Source organism: Coregonus clupeaformis, chromosome 24 (genome assembly GCF_020615455.1).
Source record: "Coregonus clupeaformis isolate EN_2021a chromosome 24, ASM2061545v1, whole genome shotgun sequence".
Taxonomy (NCBI): Eukaryota; Metazoa; Chordata; class Actinopteri; order Salmoniformes; family Salmonidae; genus Coregonus; species Coregonus clupeaformis.
The window spans coordinates 25,611,365-25,633,722 of record NC_059215.1 but is presented as its reverse complement, the minus strand read 5'-3'; the positions used below and the strand labels follow the sequence as shown (position 1 = coordinate 25,633,722).

General features: G+C 41.4%; 1 protein-coding gene across 1 annotated transcript in view; it reads left to right on the top strand.

Moving 5' to 3' along the window:
- Positions 1 to 22,358, top strand: part of pex14 (peroxisomal biogenesis factor 14) — a 124,262-nt gene that overhangs the window by 34,834 nt on the left and 67,070 nt on the right. The window contains exon 3 of the mRNA XM_041846316.2: positions 13,152 to 13,236. Coding sequence (XP_041702250.1) covers positions 13,152 to 13,236 — 85 coding nt within the window. The remainder of the gene's footprint in view (positions 1 to 13,151; positions 13,237 to 22,358) is intronic.

Sequence of the window (22,358 nt, the reverse complement as noted above, 5' to 3'; positions counted from 1 at the left end):
GAGAATTCTAAATCTTTGAAAACCAACCTCATCATACCTCTTGAGCATCTTAACAGATGTAAAACGGGGACTATATTATACTTTGTCATTAGCAGGGAAACATGTTACACATTTAAACAAGTTGGTCATTACCCCTTTTTCAGCTTTTGATTCATATATGAAGTAACAACAGGGAATAACAGGGAATATCTCAACAATCAAAAACAGTAAAACAAGCTGACACCAACAGTTGACACCGACTCAACCAACAGTTAAACGCAGAACAGAAAATCACAGGTCCAATTTCAAAGAACCCAGGATTGCCTTTGCCTGACCATTCGGATGTTTAAAGTTTGGAAGTGCTGTTGGTGTAGATAATGTTGACTTTGTGTGGCACCGGCGTTGATATCCACGTAGATGGTTCTGTTTCGCCACACTCTCCCATGTCTCCTAGGGTCACTGATTTCACACAGCTGCTCCCATGAGGCTCCGCTTCCTTAGCTAAAGGTCACATTAGGCGGGAAAGACGTAACAATTAGAAGGGCATTTAAAGATGTAATTCTAAAATGCAGTTAAAAGCACTGTTGGGTACATCAACCAGTTAAGAGAGAAAAGGAAATACTTTAATTGTATTAAACCTCATTCCTTTTAGCAGGGTTCTGGTAACACAAAGCAATTGGGTTAAGCATTTAAGACAACCATCCCTGTTAGTGAATCGCCCATGAAAGCATATAGCCTAATTAATATAAAGCTTAATTTTTCTCCCTCTCCTTCTTTCTCTTTTTTCAGTCCATCAAACTATTGTTTGGGGGAAATTTGAGACCGGCCTAACACAATTTTGTCCATGTCTATTAGCCTATTATAGTATCAGGGGTGCTTCTCCACAAATGTACAGGCCAATTTGAAATGAATTGATTCGCACTGAGACTGAATCCTATACTAACTAATGATTTCATTTTAGCCCTCCATTGTTGCTTCCCTGGATGCTAGTTGTTCTGTCCTCTCTCATAGTGTTCATTATTGCAGATAAATGTACACATACCTTTTGTAGATTAGATTACTTGGATCAGAGTTTAATGTGAGCAAATTAACTTCTAATGAATGAAACATTTTATGAATTGGTTTTCACTTACTGAAATGCCCCTTACATCTTATTTATTTTCCCCATGATTTGAGCAGAGTTTATGTGGTTTAGACCTTGGCAGTTAGGCTAAACCTAGCATTGGCTCTGAAAAGTACGTCTAGTGTTTTAGTGTAACTCAATTTGGTGCTGGTGTTGTTAAATGTTAATATGGGGGACTTTGAGCGGTTGTGACCAGTTCCTACTGACATTTTGGTGTACAAAGCGCTCTGTGAACGCCGTAGAGTCCTGTGCCTTATAGTGCCAGAAAGCCCCATCGGTCTGCTCTCCGTTTCCACGGAGCGGAGCTGACTTGAAGTGTCAGGTTTCAGACCCAACATTTGCATAGGGAGTGACGTGTCAAATCTTTGGGCCTATCCAGACAAATAATAGATTTTCTCTTTCTCTTCCCAGCCGTTGTGGTTTCATCTCGCTGTGATGTTCTCAGCCGGATTTAGAGCTCTCAACATGAAAAAGACTAAATAATTTAATAGAATTGAAACAAGACTACTTTCTCTTGGTCACAGACTGACGAAATCAGTTCATGCTGATGTTGTAACTAGTCTGCACACATTTGAACGGTGTCTCCGTGCCACTCAGTTGACTTTAAGGAGAGAATTCTCTGTCAGTTCTATGAAATAGTGCCAATAATGTACTGTCACTAACTATGATCATATTTATTTGACAGTTGTTAGAAATGTGAAATCTTATAGTAAGTTGTTTATCATTTGATTGTTACTATTGTGACGTCACGAGAGGCTACACAGCTTTCAGCGGGATTGCTCAAGTAGTGCAAGGAGACAAGGTTCAAACAAAACAAGGATTTTATTATAGGTCTTGGGAAATTAACGAAAATATAACAAAATTCTGTTCTCTTGTGGCTCTTTAAGGGTTAACAGTTCAGGGATGTCTCTTCCACATCCAAAATCATAATTCTCACTCGCTCAGATAACTTTTCCCCAGCCTTACTGTAGTCCATGTTGCAGCTAGTGGCCAACCCAGCAAAAAGTCCTTCCAAATGTCTCTCACGTATTTCCACAGGTGCATATATCCAAAGGTGAATATTTCCCAAAGGTAAGTATCTCCAAATCCTTATATTCCTCATGGAAGTGGACGTGCAGCACTCTTGTCCTCCAGAGAGCCCAGGTTGGAGACTGTGTCTCTTCACCCCCCACACACTTCAGCTCATCAGCTCCTCATTTGTTTCAGCTGCGTGGGAAGATTGGCCATAGAGGGGTGGAGTTCCCGACCATACCAGCAGATGGAGCCATAGCTGTCTGGGTTTGCAGCCACCTCAGGGGGATGTAACGTCCCTCCAGGACACAGCCTCTCGTGACATCACACAATATTTAGAAAGCATTTCAGTCATTTCAAGCCCTATTGCCCCACTTTTGTTGAATCGGAAAAAATATATAATATTTCATATTTTTCTAATATTTGTACTATGTACTTCAGCTTGTGTCCTCAAAACTACACCTCAGCAAAAAAAAAATGTAAATGCCAGAAAGGTGAGTTCCAGACCTTTCTAGAACTATGCAACATTACCAGTTATTGTTTATGGCCTTCTCATGAAAAATGTAAATAAATAGCTTGGGTATGTCTATTTAGGCAGAAATCTAAATGTTGCCCTATCATTCATCGTAATTTGATATATACAGTGGGGAGAACAAGTATTTGATACACTGCCGATTTTGCAGGTCTGTAATTTTTATCATAGGTACACTTCAACTGTGAGAGACGGAATCTAAAACAAAAATCCAGAAAATCACATTGTATGATTTTAAAGTAATTAATTTGCATTTTATTGCATGACATAAGTATTTGATCACCTACCAACCAGTAAGAATTCCAGCTCTCACAGACCTGTTAGTTTTTCTTTAAGAAGCCCTCCTGTTCTCCACTCATTACCTGTATTAACTGCACCTGTTTGAACTTGTTACCTGTATAAAAGACACCTGTCCACACACTCAATCAAACAGACTCCAACCTCTCCACAATGGCCAAAACTAGAGAGCTGTGTAAGGACATCAGGGATACAATTGTAGACCTGCACAAGGCTGGGATGGGCTACAGGACAATAGGCAAGCAGCTTGGTGAGAAGGCAACAACTGTTGGCGCAATTATTAGAAAATGGAAGAAGTTCAAGATGATGGTCAATCACCCTCGGTCTGGGGCTCCATGCAAGATCTCACCTCGTAGGGCATCAATGATCATGAGGAAGGTGAGGGATCAGCCCAGAACTACACGGCAGGACCTGGTCAATGACCTGAAGAGAGCTGGGACCACAGTCTCAAAGAAAACCATTAGTAACACACTACGCCGTCATGGATAAAAATCCTGCAGCGCACGCAAGGTCCCCCTGCTCAAGCCAGCACATGTCCAGGCCCATCTGAAGTTTGCCAATGACCATCTGGATGATCCAGAGGAGGAATGGGAGAAGGTCATGTGGTCTGATGAGACAAAAATAGAGCTTTTTGGTCTAAACTCCATTTGCCGTGTTTGGAGGAAGAAGAAGGATGAGTACAACCCCAAGAACACCATCCCAACCGTGAAGCATGGAGGTGGAAACATCATTCTTTGGGGATGCTTTTCTGCAAAGGGGACAGGACGACTGCACCGTATTGAGGGGAGGATGGATGGGGCCATGTATCGCGAGATCTTGGCCATCAACCTCCTTCCCTCAGTAAGAGCATTGAAGATGGGTCGTGGCTGGGTCTTCCAGCATGACAACGACCCGAAACACACAGCCAGGGCAACTAAGGAGTGGCTCCGTAAGAAGCATCTCAAGGTCCTGGAGTGGCCTAGCCAGTCTCCAGACCTGAACCCAATAGAAAATCTTTGGAGGGAGCTGAAAGTCTGTATTGCCCAGCGACAGCCCCGAAACCTGAATGATCTGGAGAAGGTCTGTATGGAGGAGTGGGCCAAAATCCCTGCTGCAGTGTGTGCAAACCTGGTCAAGACCTACAGGAAACGTATGATCTCTGTAATTGCAAACAAAGGTTTCTGTACCAAATATTAAGTTCTGCTTTTCTGATGTATCAAATACTTATGCAATAAAATGCAAATTAACTACTTAAAAATCATACAATGTGATTTTCTGGATTTTTGTTTTAGATTCCGTCTCTCACAGTTGAAGTGTACCTATGATAAAATGTACAGACCTCTACATGCTTTGTAAGTAGGAAAACCTGCAAAATCGGCAGTGTATCAAATACATTTACATTTACATTTTAGTCATTTAGCAGACGCTCTTATCCAGAGCGACTTACAGGAGCAATTAGGGTTAAGTGCCTTGCTCAAGGGCACATTTACGTCATTTAGCAGTGGGGAGAACAAATATTTGATACACTGCCGATTTTGCAGGTTTTCCTACTTTCAAAGCATGTAGAGGTCTGTAGTTTTTATCATAGGTACACTTCAACTGTGAGAGACGGAATCTAAAACAAAAATCCAGAAAATCACATTGTATGATTTTTAAGTAATTCAATTGCATTTTATTGCATGACATAAGTATTTGATCACCTACCAACCAGTAAGAATTCCGGCTCTCACAGACCTGTTAGGGCAGAACTGAAAAAGCGTGTGCTAGCAAGGAGGCCTACAAACCTGACTCAGTTAAACCAGCTCTGTCAGGAGGAATGGGCCAAAATTCACCCAACGTATTGTGGGAAGCTTGTGGAAGGCTACCCGAAACGTTTGACCCAAGTTAAACAATTTAAAGGCAATGCTACCAAATACTAATTGAGTGTATGTGAACTTCTGACCAACTGGGAATGTGATGAAAGAAATAAAAGCTGAAATAAATCAATCATTCTCTCTAGTATTATTCTGACATTTCACATTCATAAAATGAAGTGGTGATCCTAACTGACCTAAAACAGGGAATTTTTACTAGGATTAAATGTCAGGAATTGTGAAAAACTGAGTTTAAATGTATTTGGCTAAGGTGTATGTAAACTTCCGACTTCAACTGTGTGTGTATATATATATATATATATATATATATATATACACACACATACATACATACATACATACATACATACATACATACATACATACAGTGGGGAGAACAACTATTTGATACACTGCCGATTTTGCAGGTTTTCCTACTTACAAAGCATGTAGAGGTCTGTAATTTTTATCATAGGTACACTTCAACTGTGAGAGACGGAAAAATCCAGAAAATCACATTGTATGATTTTTAAGTAAATCATTTGCATTTTATTGCATGACATAAGTATTTGATACATCAGAAAAGCAGAACTTAATATTTGGTACAGAAACCTTTGTTTGCAATTACAGAGATCATACGTTTCCTATAGGTCTTGACCAGGTTTGCACACACTGCAGCAGGGATTTTGACCCACTCCTCCATACAGACCTTCTCCAGATCCTTCAGGTTTCGGGGCTGTCGCTGGGCAATACAGACTTTCAGCTCCCTCCAAAGATGTTCTATTGGGTTCAGGTCTGGAGACTGGCTAGGCCACTCCAGGACCTTGAGATGCTTCTTACGGAGCTACTCCTTAGTTGCCCTGGCTGTGTGTTTCAGGTCGTTGTCATGCTTTAAGACCCAGCCACAACCCATCTTCAATGCTCTTACTGAGGGAAGGAGGTTGTTGGCCAAGATCTCGCGATACATGGCCCCATCCATCCTCCCCTCAATACGGTGCAGTCGTCCTGTCCCCTTTGCAGAAAAGCATCCCCAAAGAATAATGTTTCCACCTCCATGCTTCACGGTTGGGATGGTGTTCTTGGGGTTGTACTCATCCTTCTTCTTCCTCCAAACACGGCGAGTGGAGTTTAGACCAAAAAGCTCTATTTTTGTCTCATCAGACCACATGACCTTCTCCCATTCCTCCTCTGGATCATCAATGCCAAGAATGTGCAAAGCTGTCAAGGCAAAGGGTGGCTACTTTGAAGAATCTAAAATCTAAAATATATTTTGATTTGTTTAACACTTTTTTTGTTACTAAATGATTCTGTATGTGTTATTTCATAGTTTTGATGTCTTCATTATTATTCTACAATGTAGAAAATAGTAAAAATTAAGAAAAACCCTTGAATGTGTAGGTGTGTCTCAACTTTTGACTGGTACTGTATATATGTACAGTGCCTTTGGAAAGTATTCAGACCCCTTGATTTTTTTTACACATTTTGTTACGTTACAGCCTTATTCTAAAATTGATTAAATAACCATGAGGTCGAAGGAATTGTCCGTAGAGCTCCGAGACAGGATTGTGTTGAAGGCACAGATCTGGGGGAAAAATGTCTGCAGCATTGAAGGTCCCCAAGAACACAGTGGCCTCCATCATTCTTAAATGGCAGCAGTTTGGAACCACCAATACTCTTCCTAGAGCTGGCCGCCGGCCAAACTGAGTAATCCGGGAAGAAGGGCCTTGGTCAGGGAGGAGACCAATAACCCGATGGTCACTCTGACAGAGCTCCAGAGTTCCTCTGTGGAGATGGTAGAACCTTCCAGAAGGCCAACCATCTCTGCATCACTCCACCAATCAGGCCTGTATGGTAGAGTAGCTAGACGGAAGCCACTCCCCAGTAAAAGGCACATGACAGCCCACTTGGAGTTTGCCGAGTGACCATGAGAAACAAGATTCTCTGGTCTGATGAAACCAAGATTGAACTCTTTGACCTGAATGCCATTTATCACGTCTGGAGGAAATCTGGCACCATCCCTACGGTGAAGCATTGTGGTGACAGCATCATGTTGTGGGGATGTTTTTCAGTGACACGGACTGTGAGAAAAGTCAGGATTGAGGGAAAGATGAACGGAACAAAGTACAGAGAGATCCTTGATGAAAACCTGCTCCAGAGCGCTCAGGACCTCAGACTGGGGCGAAGGTTCACCTTCCAACAGGACAATGACCCTAAGCACACAGCCAAAACAACACAGGACTGGCTTCGGGACAAGTCTCTGAATATACTTGAGTGGCCCAGCCAGAGCCCGAACTTGAACCCGATCTAACATCTCTGGAGAGACCTGAAAATAGCTGTGCAGCAACGCTCCCCATCCAACCTGACAGAGCTGGAGAGGATCTGCAGAAGAATGGGAGAAACTCCCCAAATACAGGTGTGCCAAGCTTGTAGCATCATACCCAAGAAGACTCAAGGCTGTAATCGCTGCCAAAGGTGCTTCAACAAAGTATTGCGTAAAGGGTCTGAATAATTATGTAAATGTAATATTTCTGTTTTTTAATTAGCAAAATTTATAAAAACCAGTTTTTGCTTTGTCATTATGGGATATTGTGTGTAGATTGATGAGGATTTATTTTTTTGAATTCATTTTAGAATAAGGCTGTAACGTAACAAAATGTGGGAAAAGTCAAGGGGTCTGAATACTTTCCGAATGCACTGTACATTCTAAGTGATTTCAATGGTTCTCCATCCATTTTGATTGTTTTATACTGTTCAATTAAACTTCAACCCAAAATATTTTTCTCCATTTCCTGCACTCATTTAAGATCATTTCCACGCTGCCATGTAGGGCTGCACGATATGGGCAAAAATCCTAGGCCTTATTTTTAACCAAACGTTGCAATTGCAATTTGACTTGCGATTTAGATCAAAACACTTGAGTGAACGGTTGGAATCATGGAAAAATTATAATTATTTTAATTCTATAGTTGAAAAGATACACTACATGGTCAAAAGTATGTGAACACCCCTTCAAATTAGTAGATTCGGCTATTTCAGCCACACCTGTTGCTGACGTGTATAAAATTGAGTACACAGCCATGCAATCGCCATAGACAAACATTAGCAGTAGAATGGGCCGTACAGAAGAGCTCAGTGACTTTCAACGTGGAACCGTCATAGGACTCCACCTTTCCAACAAGTCAGTTTGTCAAATTTCTGCCCTGCTAGAGCTACCCTGGTCAACTGTAAGTGCTGTTGTTGTGAAATAGAAACGTCTAGGAGCAACAACTGCTCAGTCACGAAGTGTTAGGCCACATAAGCTCACTGAACGGGACCGCCGAGTGCTGAAGCGCGTAGCGTGTAAAAATCTTCTGTCCTCAGTTGCAACACTCACCACCGAGTTCCAAACAGCCTCTGGTAGCAACGTCAGCACAATAACTGTTCACCGGGTGCTTCATGAAATGGGTTTCCATGACTGAGCAGCTGCATACAAGCCTAAGATCACCATGCACAATGCCAAGCGTCGGCTGGAGTGGTGTATAGCTCGCCGCCATTGGACTCTGGAGTGATGAATCACGCTTCACCATCTGGCAGTCTAACAGCGGATGCCAGGTGAACGCTACCTGCCCCAATGCATAGTGCCAACTGTAAAGTTTGGTGGATGAGGAGTAATGGTCTGGGGCTGTTTTTCATGGTTTGGGCTAGGCCCTTTAGTTCCAGTGAAGGGAAATCTTAATGCTACAGCATACAATGACATTCTAGGCGATTCTGTGCTTCCAACTTTGTGGCAACAGTTTGGGGAAGGCCCTTTCCTGTTTCAGCATGACAATGCCCCCGTGCACAAAGTGAGGTCCATACAGAAATGGGTTGTGTCGAGATCAGCGTGGAAGAACATGACTGGCCTGCACAGAGCCCTGACCTCAACCCCATCGAAAACCTTTGGGATGATTTGGAACGCCGACTGCGAGCCAGGCCTAATTGCCCAACATCAGTGCCCGACGTCACTAATGCTCTTGTGGCTGAATGGTCCCCACAGCAATGTTCCAACATCTAGTGAAAAGCCTTCCCAGAAGAGTGGAGGCTGTTATAGCAGCAAAGGGGAGACCAACTCCATATTAATGGCCAGGATTTTGGAATGAGATGTTCGACGAGCGTGTGTCCACATACCTTTGGCTATGTAGTGTAATAGCGGCCACTTTGAAAACAGTGTTATTTGACATGACAATGAATGAAAATGCCACGTTTACTCTGACTCAGTACATTTATTAGCTAGCTAACTAGCGATTAGCATTAGCGGCTAAGAAGCAAAGGGGTAATTTCATCCATATCGGGTGAACTGTTTAGAAATTACACCACTTTTTGTACATAGTCCCCCCATTTTTATGGGACCAAAAGTATTGGGACAAATTAACTTATGTGTATTAAAGTAGTCAAAAGTTTAGTATTCAGTCCCATATTCCTAGCACGCAATGATTACATCAAGCTTGTGACTCTACAAACTTGTTGGATGATTTTGCTGTTTGTTTTGGTTGTGCTTCAGATTATTTTGTGCCCAATAGGAATTAATGGTAAATAATGTATTGTCATTTTGGAGTCACTTTTATTGTAAATAAGAATAGAATGTTTCTAAACACTTCTACATTAATGTTGATGCTACCATGATTACGGATAGTCCTGAATGAATCGTGAATAATGAAGAGTGAGAAAGTTAGACACACAAATATCATACCCCTCCCCCCAAAAAATGCTAACCTCCCCTGTTATTGTAATGGTGAGAGGTTAGCATGTCTTGGGGGTAATATATTTGTGTGTCTAACTTTCTCACTCATCATTATTCACGATTCATTCAGGACTATCCGGTACTGTCATTCAGGACTATCAGTACTGTTACTCCCTGTATATAACCACGTTATTTTTACTTGTTATTGTTATTCGTTATTCACTGTGTATTTATTCCTTGTGTTGCTATTTCAATGTTTATTTTTGTAAGTCTCTAATCTGCATTGTTGGAAAAGGACCCGTAAGTAAGCATTTCACTGTTAGTCTACACCTGTTGTTTACGAAGCATGTGACAAATACAATTTTATTTGATACGATGGGCCTTTAACATTAGCTATCTAGTGCTCAGTGACAATGTTGTACATTAATACGTTTTTTTATTTTACCTGGTAAGTTGACTGAGAACACATTTTCATTTACAGCAACGACCTGTGGAATTTTTGCTATCGAAGTTCACATTATGGGTAGTCTTGCTTTGATAATTAAATCAATTCGGCACCTCCCTCACTTTGCATCTGTGCCTTCATGCTATCGTATAGACTACCATCAGTTTGGATAAAATCTGTTCCTGTTCAGTGTGATGGTTCATTCTATATGAAAAGTCTTACTCAATCATCACACTCTTCCTCCTCTACTTTTCTAACATTGATCCCTTACATTTTCTGTGTAAGTCTCTTACCCTTCTCAGCTTTTGTAAGAGTGCTTTTTCTCTTGGAAAAGTAAAATGAAAACTCTTGAAACCCCAGATGACCTCTAAACATAGTCACTCAGGAAATCATATTTTTCAATATGGACATTGTATGGCAGCATTTCAAAGCCACGCATCCCTTTGAACTTTTATGGTTTCATATATTCATACTTTTACTAAATTACTAAATAAAAACACAGTACCCTCCCAGCCAGTTAAAGTCAGTATTTTCCAAGGGTTTTATTTGTCCAAAATTAATCTGATAATGGTGCATTGGTACATTTCCATAGGTTTATACCCATATTTTACTTCAATGCTGTTACTAGTGAGAGAAAAAAACATTCTACTGGTTAGTTCAAACATAATTAGGTTTGCTGGACATTTTTCAAAATGTTAAAGTAAAGATTCAAGGTAAAAAAAAAAGTGCATGGTCAAATTTGGGTCCAATTCAAACTCAATAATGATGCTGTAATCTTGTCCGCTCATCAACTTCACTCTCTTAAAGCACATTGGTTAGTGTTCATCTCTTCCTATGATTGAGTTTTCGCCTCTTTTTCGGCTGTACCTGACACTTTATTGGTTATCTCATTTGTAAAGATTATTGGTCAGTACAGGGAGCACTTTGGTGCATTAGCAATTTTAGCTTTACAAGAAGCATTAGAAAATTATTGTTCAACTAACCAAAAGGTATTTACCGGTATTCGGAAAAGCCAGACACACCCACCATTTTAATTTCAATTGATATTTATCCTGCCAAACCAAATGTGCCTTGTACTAACATACAGCCCACCCCTTAAAAGCCCAATTATGTGCTACCGTACACTATAACAGGGATGATCTATAAGTCAATAACAAGACAAGACTGAAATCTGTGCAATGTGGTTATAATTGATTGAGATGTCTGGGTGGAACTTGTGCAAACCAGCTATGTCATCTGCTAAGAACAGCACTTTTCCTCTCCCTGAAGATATACTGCAACCATTTTACTAAAATTGACATTTTGCCTTATTAGTTTTCAAACTGAGCTATCTTTGAATTTTTTATTGCGATGTCGTAAAAAAAATTTGATGTCGACACATGCTGTAAATTACAACATTCTTGTCTTAACATAGATTATGAGATACTTGTCAATTGTTCAATATTTATAGGTTAAGGAAATAATGTAAAGAAGTTTAGCATATTCTTCCACAATTAGGTTATTTTCCTCAATCTTTCAGTCACTACAATTAATGCAGTGCTATAGCCTTATTAGCCTCAGTTTATTAGCAATTTGTTATCCATTCTTTTCTAGTTTTCATTCATGACCTATTTTCCTGGATTAATTTAGTTGCACATTTTATGGCCTTTTCACTCACTGAATCAGTAAATGATCGTTCAGAATCCCAAAAGCCGGAATATTTCCATCTTGTTATCAAACAGATATATGTTCTCCTCAAACATCAGTCGGTGGTTCACCATGCAAATGGTTTAATCTGCTTGTCACAATGAAGGTTCCGGGTGATTGACTTTAATAAGCCCTCAGCATACAGAGATCCAGGAATTTCCACACCCCTTGTGTAACCCTTGTGTACATCAAAGGTCATGCTAATATCATGGTGAATAAATGGATAATAAATATTTCTGAACGGTTTGTCTACACCTTTGATAAAATGATACAACTTGGCCCCTTTTTAAACGTAGTATTTTAGAATAAGTCATGTTATGCCACTGTAGGAATAACCAAACAATAAGGGTCATGTTTTCAAAGATTTCTCTACCTCTCTGACATACAGTTGACTAAGGCTGAGAATAGATCAGTATCATTGAGTTTGGATGCATTTTATGAGACAAAACTTAAATGTTGAGGAGTAGTATGTTTTCATCACACCCACACCTACCACACTGTTGTTTGTCACAGAATAATAATATGGCTTTTTAGACTGATTCCCTGCCATAGCTGGCCCTTTTAGACAAGTTTAAAAATGTAATTATTTTGGATTGAAACAGGTCTTTAGTATATGCAATGCATTACCCAAAATGAATTACTCACTGGCAGTGTGCTCAATCACATTTTATCTTTCAACACACCAAGAAAAGGAAGAGTAATCAAAACCTTTTAACCTATTAGAGGGATGACTTTTACAATTGAATCACGGGGGACCACAGGTGAGATAACAAGTCATCCAAGCCCTCCTTGCCAGTGTGTGTTTCCCCCGTTCTCCATGTTATTTCATGTTTATCTGTTTTAAGAGGCACCACTTCAAGGTGCCCACTTCAAATGTATGTTTTAATAGCATTTAAGGATGTTTTTTTCTCTAATTCTTGGAAAAGCATACTGGAGTGGGGGAAATTAAGGTGCATCTCGAAGGAAAACATAATAGAATTGATGAATGCCATGCACTTGAAACTACTGATGTTCTGATGCCATTTAACGTTCTAGTGCATTAACGTCTCGAGTCATTACAACGTTTAGGCTTTGGTGATTTGATCATGGTGCGTTTTTAACTGGAAGAATTACAGAAGTTTTCAGCCAAGGATTCTTAAGTTATTAGATACAAATGATCACCTCTGCATTAAGTATAGATTTTCTTCCCCCACGCACTTAAGGATGGAAGTTTGTCTTGTAAGAGGATGATAGCGAATTAAGCTCCATACTCCATTTGTCCAGCACTCTTTGATGGGCTAATTTTATAACAGCTGATTTGGTCATTCTCTGGAATTATCTGGAAAGTGGTCAGGTGGTCTTAATACTCAATGCAGGGAAGTTTTCAGAAGTGACTTTCAAACAAATCAATTTATACCATGTCTGGGTTTTAACAAATCTAGGCTACCACTGCTGTCTAGACTGAGTGAGAATGTTTGTTTGCTGTTGTATACAGCCATAAGATGGACAATCTTTATTCTTGAAGTTGAACTCCAACCTTTTCTACATTCTTTCTTTGTCTTCCACAGATAGCCACAGCTGTGAAATTTTTACAGAACCAGAAAGTCCGTCAAAGTCCACTGGACACCAGAAAAGCTTTCCTGAAGAAAAAAGGTGAGTGATGTTTGTGGCTCATGTTGTTTTTGATGTAAATACTAGTTCATTACTGTAGTAATACTGTATTGAAAATCCCCAGCAATATCTCTCAAATCTGTCCAATACCATATGAAAATGCAAAAGCCTAATCAGTCCCAACAGGGCCTCTATATCCATTTTATATGCATTGATGTTCACAAAATCCATGTTGATGCTGAAGCTGGGACTCTGATGGACATTGGCCAGAGATGTTCATGCAATGTTCTTTTTTGGGGGGTTGGTTGGCTTTTAGGGGTCAAAGGTTGAGGCCATAGCTCTTTGCCCCGGGCGTCGGATCGCGGTCGATTTTGCTGTAGAGTGCATGATTCAAGCTCTGTGGATAAATGACCCACCAGTCAGGACGCTTCTTTGGGCTCAGGAAAATTAATATTGACAAACCCTCCTGTACTTTCAATGGAATTGTCAATGAAATTACCTTTCAGCATTTTTAAGCCTTTTACTTAATTTAGCCGCAACAATAAATATAGGGCACAACATTAGAAGGTGGAATTAGGTAGGGAGAGGGAATCCGTTTGCTGGCTCATCAGTTTCTTAATACAATATATTATGATTATTAGATATGATTATATTAGATATGATCATATGTCTGTGTGTCTAAGTAATTTTATGCTCCCAGCAAACAGCATCAGCGAGTTGTCATAACACTCTTTTTAATATGCACTACCCCTAATGCATAGGTTACATAGGATATCATCAGAATAAGAAAGATACCCTAACTTCACAAGCTGCTCTGACTTGTTAATGATCGAGATGCCTTGGGCCCTTTTAGTAGTTCATGAAGAGTTGGCAGTGGCACCCAGGATATTGGCTGTGTTTAGGAACAGCTTAGATTGTTCTACAACTGATCAGTGCTTGTTTATGAGCACGTTTTCTTTATGAGCCCTCTTTTCAAAACAGTTGTGTACTTGGGGACTAATTCATCGTAAGAGCTCAGGGATTTGGCTTCTATCATTAGAGCAGCAAAGCAGTGAAAAGTGAGCCTAAAAGCTCCATGACCAGAGGTAACCCGAAACCAAATCCATTGTTGCCGGCTGCTACTACACACATCAGCAGGCTATAATGACTCCCAATATCTTTTGAAATGTACTTGCTTTGTGCTTCTCATTAGCAGCAACTAAGGACTATTCTTAATCCAGTGCCATTTACTACACACTTCATGAGAATAATGTATCCACTTTCTTTTCTTCTTTGATATCCTTTTTTTGTTTGACGCTCGCAACAAAGATTTTTATAACTAACCCAAGATAGACCAGAGCCTGTCGTTTCCAATGGGAGAAAATTATTCATAGTGGGCAGAGCCAAGCACGAGCTAGTGAGATCCTATAGGCGCGTTCTAGCATTTATTTGCATATTTCAATTAGGGAACGCCTACTCTGTGAAGTGTGCGTGTGCAATAACTCAATTTGCCCTTACACAACTAAACAATGCAATTTTTTTGAAACTGGCAAAGGGTGAAGTCAAAATGCAGTCCACTTTTTAAATATATATATATATACAGTGGGGGAAAAAAGTATTTAGTCAGCCACCAATTGTGCAAGTTCTCCCACTTAAAAAGATGAGAGAGGCCTGTAATTTTCATCATAGGTACACGTCAACTATAACTGACAAAATGAGGAAAAAAATTCCAGAAAATCACATTGTAGGATTTTTAATGAATTTATTTGCAAATTATGGTGGAAAATAAGTATTTGGTCAATAACAAAAGTTTCTCAATACTTTGTTATATACCCTTTGTTGGCAATGACACAGGTCAAACGTTTTCTGTAAGTCTTCACAAGGTTTTCACACACTGTTGCTGGTATTTTGGCCCATTCCTCCATGCAGATCTCCCCTAGAGCATTGATGTTTTGGGGCTGTCGCTGGGCAACACAGACTTTCAACTCCCTCCAAAGATGTTCTATGGGGTTGAGATCTGGAGACTGGCTAGGCCACTCCAGGACCTTGAAATGCTTCTTACGAAGCCACTCCTTCGTTGCCCGGGCGGTGTGTTTGGGATCATTGTCATGCTGAAAGACCCAGCCACGTTTCATCTTCAATGCCCTTGCTGATGGAAGGAGGTTTTCACTCAAAATCTCACGATACATGGCCCCATTCATTCTTTCCTTTACACGGATCAGTCGTCCTGGTCCCTTTGCAGAAAAACAGCCCCAAAGCATGATGTTTCCACCCCCATGCTTCACAGTAGGTATGGTGTTCTTTGGATGCAACTCAGCATTCTTTGTCCTCCAAACACGACGAAGTTGAGTTTTTACCAAAAAGTTATATTTTGGTTTCATCTGACCATATGACATTCTCCCAATCCTCTTCTGGATCATCCAAATGCACTCTAGCAAACTTCAGACGGGCCTGGACATGCACTGGCTTAAGCAGGGGGACACGTCTGGCACTGCAGGATTTGAGTCCCTGGCGGCGTAGTGTGTTACTGATGGTAGGCTTTGTTACTTTGGTCCCAGCTCTCTGCAGGTCATTCACTAGGTTCTGGGATTTTTGCTCACCGTTCTTGTGATCATTTTGACCCCACGGGGTGAGATCTTGCGTGGAGCCCCAGATCGAGGGAGATTATCAGTGGTCTTGTATGTCTTCCATTTCCTAATAATTGCTCCCACAGTTGATTTCTTCAAACCAAGCTGCTTACCTATTGCAGATTCAGCCTTCCCAGCCTGGTGCAGGTCTACAATTTTGTTTCTGGTGTCCTTTGACAGCTCTTTGGTCTTGGCCATAGTGGAGTTTGGAGTGTGACTGTTTGAGGTTGTGGACAGGTGTCTTTTATACTGATAACAAGTTCAAACAGGTGCCATTAATACAGGTAACGAGTGGAGGACAGAGGAGCCTCTTAAAGAAGAAGTTACAGGTCTGTGAGAGCCAGAAATCTTGCTTGTTTGTAGGTGACCAAATACTTATTTTCCACCATAATTTGCAAATAAATTCATAAAAAATCCTACAATGTGATTTTCTGGAAAATAAATACTCAATTTGTCTGTCATAGTTGACGTGTACCTATGATGAAAATTACAGGCCTCTCTCATCTTTTTAAGTGGGAGAACTTGCACAATTGGTGGCTGACTAAATACTTTTTTTCCCCCACTGTGTGTATATATATATATATATATATATATATATATATATACACACTGGGGAGAACAAGTATTTGAAACACTGCCGATTTTGCAGGTTGCCCTACTTACAAAGCATGTAGAGGTCTGTAATTTTTATCATAGGTACACTTCAACTGTGAGAGACGGAATCTAAAACAAAAATCCAGAAAATCACATTGTATGATTTTTAAGTAATTAATTTGCATTTTATTGCATGACATAAGTATTTGATCACCTACCAACCAGTAAGAATTCCAGCTCTCACAGACCTGTTAGTTTTTCTTTAAGAAGCCCTCCTGTTCTCCACTCATTACCTGTATTAACTGCACCTGTTTGAACTCGTTACCTGTATAAAAGACACCTGTCCACACACTCAATCAAACAGACTTCAACCTCTCCACAATGGCCAAGACCAGAGAGCTGTGTAAGGACATCAGGGATAAAATTGTAGACCTGCACAAGGCTGGGATGGGCTACAGGACAATAGGCAAGCAGCTTGGTGAGAAGGCAACAACTGTTGGCGCAATTATTAGAAAATGGAAGAAGTTCAAGATGACGGTCAATCACCCTCGGTCTGGGGCTCCATGCAAGATCTCACCTTGTGGGGCATCAATGATCATGAGGAAGGTGAGGGATCGGCCCAGAACTACACGGCAGGACCTGGTCAATGACCTGAAGAGAGCTGGGACCACAGTCTTGTTCTGAGAAATGAAGGCTATTCCATGCGAGCAATTGCCAAGAAACTGAAGATCTCGTACAACGCTGTGTACTACTCCCTTCACAGAACAGCGCAAACTGGCTCTAACCAGAATAGAAAGAGGAGTGGGAGGTCCTGGTGCACAACTGAGCAAGAGGACAAATACATTAGTGTCTAGTTTGAGAAACAGGCGCCTCACAGGTCCTCAACTGGCAGCTTCATTAAATAGTACCCGCAAAACACCAGTCTCAACGTCAACAGTGAAGAGGCGACTCCGGGATGCTGACCATCTAGGCAGAGTTGCAAAGAAAAAGCCATATCTCAGACTGGCCAATAGAAAGAAAAGATTAAGATGGGCAAAATAACAGACACTGGTCAGAGGAATATAGGAAAAAAGTGTAATGGACAGACTAATCGAAGTTTGAGGTGTTCGGATCACAAAGAAGAACATTTGTGAGACGCAGACCAAATGAAAGATGCTGGAGGAGTGCTTGATGCCGTCTGTCAAGCATGGTGGAGGCAATGTGATGGTCTGGGTGTGCTTTGGTGGTGGTAAAGTTGTGATGGTCTGGGTGTGCTTTGGTGGTGGTAAAGTGGGAGATTTGTACAAGTTAAAAGGGATCTTGAAGAACGAAGGCTATCACTCCATTTTGCAACGCCATGCCATACCCTGTGGACGGTGCTTGATTGGAGCCAATTTCCTCCTACATCAGGACAATGGCCCAAAGCACAGCTCCAAACTATGCAATAACTATTTAGGGAAGAAGCAGTCAGCTGGTGTTCTGTCTATAATGGAGTGGCCAGCACAGTCACCGGATCTCAACCCTATTGAGCTGTTGTGAGAGCAGCTTGACCGTATGGTACGTAAGATAACAAATACATTAGAGTGTCTAGTTTGAGAAACAGACGCCTCACAGGTCCTTAACTGGCAACTTCATTAAATAGTACCCGCAAAACACCAGTCTCAACGTCAACAGTGAAGAGGCGACTCCGGGATGCTGACCTTCTAGGCAGAGATACAAAGAAAAAGCCATATCTCAGACTGGCCAATAAAAACAAAAGATTAAGATGGGCAGTCTGAGATATGGCTTTTTCTTTGCATCTCTGCCTAGAAGGTCAGCATACCGGAGTCACCTCTTCACTGTTGACGTTGAGACTGGTGCCTTACGACCTGGAATTAAAATGGATTTTTTGGGGGGTTGTATCATTTGATTTACACAACATGCCTACCACTTTGAAGATGCAAAATATTTTTTTTTTGTGTGAAACAAACAAGAAATAAGACAAAAAAACAGAACTTGAGCGTGCATAACTATTCACCTCCCCAAAGTCAATACTTTGTAGAGCCACCTTTTGCAGCAATTACAGCTGCAAGTCTCTTGGTGTATGTCTCTATAAGCTTGGCACATCTAGCCACTGGGATTTTTGCCCATTCTTCAAAGCGAAACTGCTCCAGCTCCTTCAAGTTGGATGGGTTCCGCTGGTGTACAGCAATCTTTAAGTCATACCACAGATTCTCAATTGGATTGAGGTCTGGGCTTTGACTAGGCCATTCCAAGACATTTAAATGTTTCCCCTTAAACCACTCAAGTGTTGCTTTAGCAGTATGTTTAGGGTCATTGTCCTGCTGGAAGGTGAACCTCCCTTCTAGTCTCAAATCTCTGGAAGACTGAAACAGGTTTCCATCAAGAATTTCCCTGTATTTAGTGCCATCCATCATTCCTTCAATTCTGACCAGTTTCCCAGTCCCTGCCGATGGAAAAACATCCCCACAGCATTATGCTGCCACCATCATGCTTCACTGAGGGGATGGTGTTTTCGGGGTGATGAGAGGTGTTTGGTTTGCGCCAGACATAGCGTTTTCCTTGATGTCCAAAAAGCTCAATTTTAGTCGCATCTGACCAGAGTACCTTCTTCCATATGTTTGGGGAGTCTCCCACATACCTTTTGGCAAACACCAAACGTGTTTGCTTATTTTTTTCTTTAAGCAATGGCTTTTTTCTGGCCACTCTTCTGTAAAGCCCAGCTCTGTGGAGTGTACGGCTTAAAGTGGTCCTATGGACAGATATTCCAATCTCCGCTGTGGAGCTTTGCAGCTCCTTCAGGGTTATCTTTGGTCTCTTTGTTGCCTCTCTGATTAATGCCCTCCTTGCCTGGTCCGTGTGTTTTGTTGGGCGGCCCTCTTGACAGGTTTGTTGTGGTGCCATATAAATTGGGGGGGTAAGGGGAGGGTAGAAGGATTATTTTTATCCTATCCCAGGTATTCCTTAAAGAGGTGGGGTTTCAAGTGTCTCCGGAAGGTGGTGAGTGACTCCGCTGTCCTGGCGTCGTGAGGGAGCTTGTTCCACCATTGGGGTGCCAGAGCAGCGAACAGTTTTGACTGGGCTGAGTGGGAACTGTGCTTCCGCAGAGGTAGGGGGGCCAGCAGGCCAGAGGTGGATGAACGCAATGCCCTCATTTGGGTGTAGGGACTGATCAGAGCCTGAAGGTACGGAGGTGCCGTTCCCCTCACAGCTCCGTAGGCAAGCACCATGGTCTTGTAGCAGATGCGGGCTTCAACTGGAAGCCAGTGGAGTGTGCGGAGGAGTTTTCAAGAACTTTGAACGTTTCTTCAAGTGCAGTCGCAAAAACCATCAAGCGCTATGATGAAACTGGCTCTCATGAGGACCGCCACAGGAATGGAAGACCCAGAGTTACCTCTGCTGCAGAGGATAAGTTCATTAGAGTTACCAGCCTCAGAAATTGCAGCCCAAATAAATGCTTCAGAGTTAAAGTCACAGATATGTCTCAACATCAACTGTTCAGAGAGGACTGTGTGAATCAGGCCTTCATGGTCGAATTGCTGCAAAGAAACCACTACTAAAGGACACCATTAAGAAGATGAGACCTGCTTGGGCCAAGAAACACGAGCAATGGACATTAGACCGGTGGAAATGTGTCCTTTGGTCTGGAGTACAAATTGGAAATGTTTGGTTCCAACCTCCTTGTCTTTGTTAGACACGGTGTGGGTGAACGGATGATCTCCGCATGTGTAGTTCCCACCGTAAAGCATGGAGGAGGAGGTGTTATGGTGACGGGGTGCTTTGCTGGTGACACTGTCTGTGATTTATTTAGAATTCAAGGCACACTTAACCTCCATGGCTACCACAACATTCTGCAGCGATACGCCATCCCATCTGGTTTGGGCTTAGTGGGACTATCATTTGTTTTTCAACAGGACAATGACCCAACACACCTCCAGGCCGTGTAAGGGCTATTTTACCAAGAAGTAGAGTAGTGGAGAACTGCATCAGATGACCTGGCCTCCACAATCCTTCGACCTCTACCCAATTAAGATGGTTTGGAATGTGTCGGACGACAGAGTGAAGGAAAAGCAGCCAACAAGTGCTCAGCATATGTGGGAACTCCTTCAAGACTGTTGGAAAAGCATTCCAGGTGAAGCTGGTTGAGAGAATGCCAAGAGTGTGCAAAGCTGTCATCAAGGCAAAGGGTGGCTACTTTGAAGAATCTCAAATATAAAATATATTTGAATTTGTTTAACACTTTTTTGATTACTACATGATTCCATATGTGTTATTTCATAGTTTTGATGTCTTCACTATTATTTTACAATGTAGAAAATAGTAAAAATAAAGAAAAACCCTTGAATGAGTAGGTGTGTCAAAACATTTGACTGGTACTGTATGTTTTTAATTGTTCCCTAGGAACTTTAAGTACATAAAATATGTATGTTCCATTATGGTCCTTTTATTTTAAAGTTCAATTAATAATTATTTTAAATAAAAGCTTTTTTTCTTTCTGAAATTTGATTAGTTAAAAAAAAAAGATTCTGGTTCAGAATAGGGCAGGTGGTGGGCGTTGTGGGGGCATTTTCGAGGCCCTCCAGTTGACCGCAGTGACAAATTGTGTGGTTTTAAAGCTAATTTACTGCAATTCTACACATTTTGCCATGGCTTATGCCATCTGCGTGACTCAAACATTATAACAAAATCAATGGGGGCTCCATGCCATGACAAAAATAGTTGTGAATGCATAATTTTTTGAATTTTAGATTCTCCTTGACTGTTTAGCTTTTATTTCGGTGATTTGTTCGTTCTCAAAGATGATCTTATTTAAAACATATAAAGGTCCATTATCTTTTCTTCATACTTTATATTTGGTTTTAGTCATTTAAGTTTTTAATGAAATTGTAAAGGCACATGGATACACATGAGATTGGGAGAAAACATAAAAAGCAAACACAAAACCTGGCACGTTTCGTTTGGGCAAAAGAGTAATTTGGTCATGCTTGAGGGATGATGACCAAACTATACTGAACAAAAATATGTAAAATTTTGGTCCCATGTTTCATGAGCTGAAATAAAAGATCACAGAAATTTCCCATACGCACATAAACCTTATTTCTCTCTAATTTTGTGTACACATTTGTTTATATCCCTGTTAGTGAGCATTACTCATTTGCCAAGATAATCCATCCACCTGACAGGTGTGGCATATCAAGAAGCTGATTGAACAGCATGATCATTACACAGGTGCACATTGTGCGGGGGACACTAAAAGGCCACTCTAAAATGTGCAGTTTTGTCACATAACACAATGCCACAGATGTCTCAAGTTTTGAGCGAGCGTGCAATTGGCATGCTGACTGCAGGAATGTCCACCAGAGCTGTTTCCAGAGAATTGAATGTTCATTTCTCTACCATAAGCCACCTTCAACTTTGTTTTAGAGAATTTGGCAGAACGTCCAACCGGCCTCACAACCGCAGACCACGTGTAACCACGCCAGCCCAGGACCTCCACATCCGGCTTTTTCACCTGCGGAAACATATGAGACCAGCCACCCGGACAGCTGATGAAACTGTGGGTTTGCACAACCAAAGAATTTCGGCACAAACTGTCAGAAACCATCTCAGGGAAGCCCCTCCGTGTGCTCGTCGTCCTCACCTTCAATAGCCATTGGCACGCTGGAGAATTGTGCTCTTCACGGATGAATTCCAGTATCACTGTACCGGGCAGATGGCAGACAGCGTGTATGGCATCGTGTGGGCTATCTGTTTGCTGGTGTCAACGTTGTGAACAGAGTGTCCCATGGTGGCGGTGGGGTTATGGTATGGGCAGGCATAAACTATGGACAACAAACACAATTGCATTTTATCAATGGCAATTTGAATGCACAGAGATACCGTGACGAAATCCTGAGGCCCATTGTCGTGCCATTCATCCGCCGCCATCACCTCATGTTTCAGCATGATAACTCGCAGCCCCTTGTCGCAAGGATCTTTACGCAA